Here is a 7,883-nt window from a genome sequence, read left to right as displayed (position 1 = left end):
ACCCCAATCTTATCTAAAGGAATATTGACAACTGATTACCACTAGATGAAGGACAGCTGACCTTCCTAACAAAGACCTCTAGATAGGCTGACTAGTTTCACCAGAAGGGCAAGTAGTGGGGAATGGCTGGGGAGCCGACAACACAGCAGACAGTAGCAGGGATATCAGAGTATAAGGGCTCTAGTAGTGGGAGGGAGGGTATGGGAGGGTGCTATCTGGGAAGTGGGTGTTAAAAAAAAAAATAATAAGGCCGGGTGTGGTGGTGCACGCCTTTAATTCTACCACTTGAGAGGCAGAGGCAGGCAGATTTCTGTGAGCTTGAGGCCAGCCTGGTCTCCATAGTGAATCCAGGCCAGCTAGGGCTACAGGGAGACCCTGTGTCAGAAAAACAAAAACAACAACAAAAAAGAATCAACTCACAGAAATTGTCTGTGATCTACCACCTTACGCTGGGACATGAATGCTTATGAGTATGCACACACATACACAAATAAAATGATAAAAAGTTTAGCTGGGCATGGTGGCATATGCCTTTAATCCCAGCACTTAGGAGGCAGAGGCAGGCAGATTGCTGTAAGATTGAAGCCGGCCTGGCCTACATAGCGAGTTCCAGGCCTGCTGAGGCTATTGGGAGATCCTGTCTCAAAAAGATCAAAAAATTTTTTTGTAAAAGAAATTAATAAACAACTAATGCTGCAGGGTGTAGTGACATACTCCTTTAATCAATCCCAGCACTCAGAAGGCTGAGGCAGGCAGATCTCTGTGAGTTCAAGGCCAGCCTGGTCTACAAAGTGAGTTCCAGGCCAGTTGAGACTTCAGGGAGATCTAAAAAATTAAAAAAAAAAATAAAAAAGGCACTGGAGCAGTGGCTCAACAGTTAAGAGGACTTGTTGCTCTTCCAGAGGTCCTGAGTTCAGTTCCCATCAGGCAACTCATAACCATCTGTAATGCCGCCATCATGATACCCTTTTGTGGCCTCTTCAGGTACTTGCTACACACATGCATAGACACACACACAGGTACACATACATCAAAATAAAATAATGGATGTGGCTTTGTTTGTTGAGTGCTTGCCTAGCATGCATTAATCCCTGAATTCTAACAACACACATACAAATTAAATAAACAAAAATATTCATGAGAGAAAAGGAATCAGAGCCTGGGTAATAGTATAGGTTTGTGGTTGAAGTGGAAGAGAATTTTGTTATCTTGTATATAGTTCTCTTTTTATAAAATGAGCCATCTTGTATAGAATTCTTTAGTAAAATGAACAAAGACTGACATTTGCTTTCATTGTGTTTTCCATTACATGTTATTAGAGATTTGTACTATGAGTCACTCCAAAAGAGTAGCCATGTTTTCCTTTCAGAATGTGTTGGAAGTGACTGTACGGTGGAAGCGGGGTCTGGAGTGGTGCTCCTCCAGTGAGACTGCTTCCTTCTCAGACTCCCCATGTATCCTGCAGACTCTTCTGGTTTCAGCTTCTGACAATGCATCCTGCTTAGCACATCTGCTCATTCAGGTGGAGATTTATGCCAACACGTCTCTGACCCACAGTGCATCAGGCAAGTAACATCTGACTGTCAAAATATGCCCAGCAATCACTATTTGATGAGTGTATGCTGAGCAGTATGTGCAGTGTGCTAGACGTGACTCTGCACTTTCTAACATACACTATTTCTTGGTTAGTTTTTTGTTTTTATTTACTTATTTTTATGTGTATGAGTATTTTTATGCTTGTCTACATCTGTATATGTACACCATGTGCATGCCTTGTATCTGAGGAAGCCAGAAGCAGGTGTGGGATCTGCTAGAACTGGAGTTACAGGTAGTTATGAGCTGACAGGTGGGTCCTGGGTAGTGAACTCAGGTCCTCTGGAAGAGCAGCAATTGTTCTTAACCATGGAGCCATCTCTCTAGCCCCTTGGTTAGTTTTTTATTTTCAAAGGTTTTGTTTGTACTGTTTTATTAAGGTTTATCTTGCTCATACCTAGCAGGGGAGACACCATGATCAGGAAGGTGATTTTCCCAGGGTGAGGCTTGTCCATTGCACTTAGGATGTGCTGACCCCTGCAATTTCCCCAAATTTGGGAAACCCAACTGCATAATTTGTGGCAGTGGGGGACTGTGTTCTTGTTCTCCCCTTTAAAAAAAAAAGATTTATCTTGCTCTACTGATATAATTTTTGCAGACCACTTTAAGTCCTTTAGGGGAGAAGGTGAAATTTTTTTCTATACATTGATGCCCATGGCTCCATCTTGAGAGAAAAATAAATGAATAAAAAGAAATGGAGGGACTGTGGTTGTAGTCACCTAATAGAGTGCCTGCTGCTGTAGCATACATGAATCTTTGGGTTCAGTTCCCAGCAATACACAAAACTGGGCATGATAGTGCTCTCCTATAATCCCAGGGCAGGGAGCTGGAGGCAGGAGGATGAGGAAGTTCAAGGTCATTTATGGCTACATAATGAGTTTAGGCTGGCCTGAGCTACATGAGACCCTATCGCAAAAAAAAAAAAAAAAAAAAAAGATAGTGGGGGGTTGCTATGTGAGTGCTACAACTATGCCTCTGTTCCTTGTAGCAGACTCCAGCATTTCTTGCTTGTGTAGCTCAGGCTGGCCTTGAATCCCCAAATCAGCCTCCTGAGTGCTGGAATTATGGGTGTGTGCCATCATGCCCTTGTCTCAGTTGGTGTTTTGAGACAGAGTCTGATGCAGCCCAGGCTGGCTTCAAACTTACTCTGTAACAGAAGCTGTCCTTTAATTTCTGATCTTCCTGTCTTTACCTTCTAAGTGCCATCATGCACAGCTGTAAAAAATGTTTTTTAAGATTTATTTTTATTTTTAAAATAATTTTTAAAATTAATAATTTTAGTAATTTATTTTATTACATGTTTATGAGTATAATGCTTGCATATATATAGGTAGGTGTACCCTTGTCATGCAGTTCCTGCAGAGGTCAGAAGAGGGTGTTGGATCTCCTGGAACTGGAGTTACAAATGGCTGTTAGCTGCCATGTACATGGTGGGAATTGAACCTGGGTCCTCTTCAAGAGCAGTCAGTGCTCTTAGCCACTGAGTCATCTCTCCAGGCCTAGATTAATTTTTATTTTATGTGTGTGAGTGTTTTTCCTTCATGTGTGCATGTCCACCATGTGCATGCAGTGCCCAACAAAGCCAGAAGAGGGCATCAGATACCCTGGAACTAGAGTTACTGCCAGTGGTAAGCCACTATGTAGGTGCTGGGAACCAAACCCAAGTCCTCTGCAAGAGCAGCCAGTGCACTTAACAGCTGATTCATATCTCACCCCCCCATTGAAATTTTTAAAAAATTAAAAAAATTCTTAGCCACGTGCGGTGGCACACGCCTGTAGTTCCAGCACTTGGGAGGCGGAGGCAGGCGGATCTCTGTGAGTTCAAGGCCAGCCTGGTCTACATAGTGAGTTCCAGGACAGCTGGGGCTACAGGGCGACCCTGCTTCAAAAAGACCCCCCCACCAAAAAAAAGTTCTTATTTTTATTTTATGTGCATGAGTGTTTTGCCTACATGTATGTAAGTGTATCAGTTGTGCAATGCCCACAGAGGCCAGAGAGGGCTTCTGATCCCTGGAACTGGAAGTTATAGACAGTTGTTCACTTCCATGTGGGTGCTGGGAATCAAACCTGTGTCCTGTGCATGAACAGCCACTGCTTTTAGCTGCTGAGCCATTTCTCTAGCATTTCAAACTTTAAAAAAAAAATTTTTTTATCCATTGGGGAAACATGAAGCCAGAAAGGCCACGCCCCCAGAGAGTGCACCCGCTGCTGGCAGGCCTTGTGCTGCGCCGAGTGAGTCGGGGTCGGAAGGACTGCAGGTTGAGAGAGATCCAGCTGAGGAATCTCAAAATGAACAGACTCAAACCTAGATACTATGACCGCTACCTCAAATACCAGAAAGCAGCTGCACCCCCAATGGGAACCTCCGTGCACCCCAAAACCCTGCCCCCTGGGGCTTCATTACTCGTACTGGGTGGACAAGCACCTTGCCATGCAAGAATATTTCAAGATGGAATCCCACCCTGACTGCGAAGCTCTCAAGGCCCTGGCCACCAGACTGGACCTGGAGGAGGAGCAAGTTGAGATTTGGTTCCCCATTTACAATGAGAAGTATGAGCAGCAGAGAATCCAACAGCACACCCCCACCTGGATTGCCCTCGTGTTCTACCAATGCCACAACACCCAGTGCTGCAAATCAAAAGGTTGCCAGATCAGCCATAAGCACAGCTGTGAAATCTGTGACCCAGAACACCCGAAAAAATGGGGTGACCATGATGTAGAGCTGGAAGCCCCATTCTCCCCAGAGTCCTCCTAGCTACCCATGACTGAGGAGGCCTTTGAGAGATTGTCGGTCTCTTCCACACCTGAGGACTGAGATGGAGAGGAGTACCAAGGTGAAGATGAGGATGAAGATGGAGATGAGGACCAAGATGAAGATAAAGTATCAAGATGGAGTTGAAGACCAAGATGGAGACGAGGACCAAGATGGAGGTGAAGACCAAGATGAAGATGGCATGGAGAAAGCGTAGCAGACCAGGAACCAGGGACCCCAGGTTCTGAATCTATGGAGCTCTTCCTTTAGACCCTTTGGGAATGAATTCTTGCCCAACCCCCTTTTTTCTGGGAGGACACCTGAGTAAGCCCAGGGTAGCCGTCAAACTTAATATGTAGCAGAGCATGACCTTGAATTCTTCAGATCCTCTAGAGAGCTGGGATTATTGGCGTTGCCTACTTGACAGCATTTTTTTTTTTTTTTTTTTTTTTTTTTTTTTTTGTTTGCTGAAACAGGGTCTTACCCTGTAGCTCAGGGTGATCTGGAACTTGGCATGTACCCTCTATCTCTGCATAGGTGGTGCTAGTGGTGAGATTTCTTTACCATTCATTTTGTGCCTATAGCATGTTGGTTTTGGGTGGGGTTTTTAATTATTTCTTTTGGTTTGGTTGGGGTTTTTTTAGCTGATTTTCATGCCCCACTTTTTCCTATTACTGCTTCTAGATCATTGAATAACAGATTGATAATAAAATTATTAGTAGGCTTAAAAAATTTTTTATTATTTTTATTTTATGTGTATGGGTGTTATGCCTGCATGTAACGTAAGTGCAGCCATGTTGTGCAGTGCTGGTGGAGGACAGAAGAGACTGTTGGATCTCCTAGAACTGGAGTTACAGACAGTTGTTAGCTGCCATGTGGGTGCTGGGAATTGAACCTGGGTCTTCTGCAAGAACAGTCTGTGTTCTTAACCGCTGAGCCATCTCTCCAGCTCTCAAACATTTTTTAAAATTAAAAAAAATTTATTTATTGTTTCTTTATTTATGTGTATGTGTGTATTGCCTACAGGTAGGTAAGTGCACCCATGTTGTGCAGTGCCCACACAGGTCAGAAGAGGCTGTTGGATCCCCTGGAACTGGAGTTACAGACAGTTGTTAGCTGCCGTGTGGGTGCTGGGATTCGAACTGAGGTCTTCTATAAGAACAATCAGTGCTCTTAACTGCTGAGCCATCTCGCCAGCCCCCAAACTTTATTTTATTATTATTATTATTATTATTATTATTATTATTATTATTATTGGTCTTTTTTGAGACAGGTCTCCCTGTAGCCGCAGCTGGCCTGGATTTGTTATGTTGACAAGACTGGCCTCAAACTCACAGGGATCTGTCTGCCTCTGCCTCCCTAGTGCTGAGATTAAAGGCATGTGCTACCATGCCCTCAAACATTTTTTAATGGAAGAAAAAAATGGCTGCAGGATGTCTTCATGGGAGCCATGGTTCAGAAAAGTAGTTTTAAAATATTACCTGTAGCTCTAGCTCCTGGGGCTCCATTGTCTGTTGGCCTCCACTGGTACCTGCACTCATGTGAACATACCTATATACAGATACAACTCATGAGCATATACCTACACACAGACACACACTCTCTCTCTCTCACACACACACACACACACACACACACACAATTAAAAATAAATCTTTAACCAGATGTGGTGGTGCATACCTTTAATCTCAGCAGAGACTGGGAGGCAGAGGCCAGCCTGTCTACATGGAAAATTTTAGGCCAGCTGGGGCTACATAGTAATACCCTGTCTCAAAAAAAAAAAAAAAAACAAGCAAACAAATCTTCAAAATATTTTCCTTGGAAAAATACACTTGAGTGTATTTAGGAGATGTTTTGGAATTATGAATAGACTAGAAATTTAGAGTCTTGCATGTTGGTAACTGTGAGATCTTCACTCTGACCCCATGAAGGTATGACAAAACTTGTACCCAGTGAGACAGAGATCCAAACAAGGAACAGGATGGAAGGACAGACAGGAGGTATGTGATGAACCAGCAACATTGATGCCGGCAAACAGTGTAGGTAGACATGCCACCATTGGTCTGCGTAGCACATCGTAAAACCCTGACCTCAAATGCTTCCCTGTGTCACATGGGCATGGCCCCTTGTGCTCAGACCCTTATGCTCCAAGCCTGGCCTGTTTTGTGGCTGGTCTCACTCCCCACACCATTGGCCTATGGCTTGTACTATGTGCTTCATAGTCTGTAAGGAGCTTGCTCAGTAGATGCTTCAACTTGGAGTCCTTAGTGGTAACTGTTGCTACACATGGTCTTACCAACTTTTCTGTCATGTATCAGATCCTAGGAGAAAAGTAAAATTCAGCAAACTGAAAGTATTAATTTTCTCATTTATCTGGTAAGTAAATTGTTTTATCTGATAAGAGAGTATGGAGAACCTCGAAGCATGGCCTCTCTGGAATCCGAGTTGAGAGGCAATCATGTCTTGTAAAACTTCTAGAAAGCTGTAATGGTACAAAGTGTTTACAAGCACCCAGCCACCTTGGTGGGTTGTTGTTATTGTTTTTAATGTTTTATTTGTTATTACTTTTATGTGTATGAGTCTATTACCTGCATGGGTGTAAATGCACTTGTGTTGTGCAGTGCCTGCAGAGGTCAGAAAAGGGTGTTGGATCCCCTGGAACTGGAATTACAGACTGTTGTTAGCTGCCATGAGGGTTCTGGGACTTGAATCCTGATACTCTCCAAGAGCAGCCAGTGCGTTTAACCTCTGAGCCATCTCTCCAGTGCCCTTACCTGCTGAACAATCTTACTGGCCTCTGATGCTGTTTTTTTATTATTTTTTCTTTTTTTGGTCTTTTTGAGACAGGGTCTCCCTGTAGTCCAAGCTGGCCTGGAACTCACTATGTAGACCTGGCTGGCCTTGAACTCACAGAGATCTGCTTGCCTCTGCCTCCTCAGTGCTGGGATTAAAGGCGTGCGCCACCATGCTTGATGCTGCTGTTGGTTTTAAGGCTCATCCTGAGATGTAAAGATGTGACAAAATATACAGTTAGGCGGCTGAAGAGATGGCTCAGTGGTTAAGAGCACTGGCTGCTCTTGCAGAGGACGTGGATTCAATTCCCAGCACCTACATGGCAGTTGATAACCATAACTCTAATTCCAGGGGATCTGACACCCTTTTCTGACCTCTGAGGGCATTGCAAGACACTGGTGCACTTACATACGTGCAGGCATAACACTCTTACACATGGAATAAAAATAAACAAGCTGGGCGTGGTGGCACACGCCTTTAATCCCAGCACTTGGGAGGCAGAGGCAGGCAGATCTCTGTGAATTCAAGGCCAGCCTGGTCTACACAGTAAGTTCCAGGACAGCTGGGGCTACAGGGAGACCCTGTCTCAAAAAGACCAACCCCCCCCCCCCCCCCCCCAAAAAAACTAATATGTTATTTCCTTTAAAAAATTAAACAAGACAAAATAAGGTAGAAAGCGATAGAGGAAAATACCTGATGTCAGCCTCTGGTCTCCATATCTCCATATGCATGTATACATATACAC

General features: G+C 44.0%; 1 protein-coding gene and 1 non-coding gene across 5 annotated transcripts in view; both read left to right on the top strand.

Moving 5' to 3' along the window:
- Positions 1–7,883, top strand: part of Tctn2 (tectonic family member 2) — a 42,293-nt gene that overhangs the window by 8,287 nt on the left and 26,123 nt on the right. For 3 of the 4 annotated variants that reach the window (XM_008839278.3, XM_017799688.2, XM_008839277.3), the window contains exon 4: positions 1,370–1,565. In XM_008839278.3, coding sequence (XP_008837500.2) covers positions 1,370–1,565 — 196 coding nt within the window. The remainder of the gene's footprint in view (positions 1–1,369; positions 1,566–7,883) is intronic. The other variant, XM_017799687.2, reaches the window with a different exon arrangement.
- LOC115071399 lies at positions 1,983–2,146 on the top strand. The gene has a single exon (XR_003850485.1). It is a non-coding gene; the product is annotated as a U1 spliceosomal RNA (small nuclear RNA).

This window comes from Nannospalax galili, unplaced genomic scaffold (genome assembly GCF_000622305.1).
Source record: "Nannospalax galili isolate Female #2095 unplaced genomic scaffold, S.galili_v1.0 scaffold218, whole genome shotgun sequence".
Taxonomy (NCBI): domain Eukaryota; kingdom Metazoa; phylum Chordata; class Mammalia; order Rodentia; family Spalacidae; genus Nannospalax; species Nannospalax galili.
The sequence above is the reverse complement of the archived record's forward strand: the minus strand, read 5'-3'. Positions and strand labels throughout refer to the sequence as shown.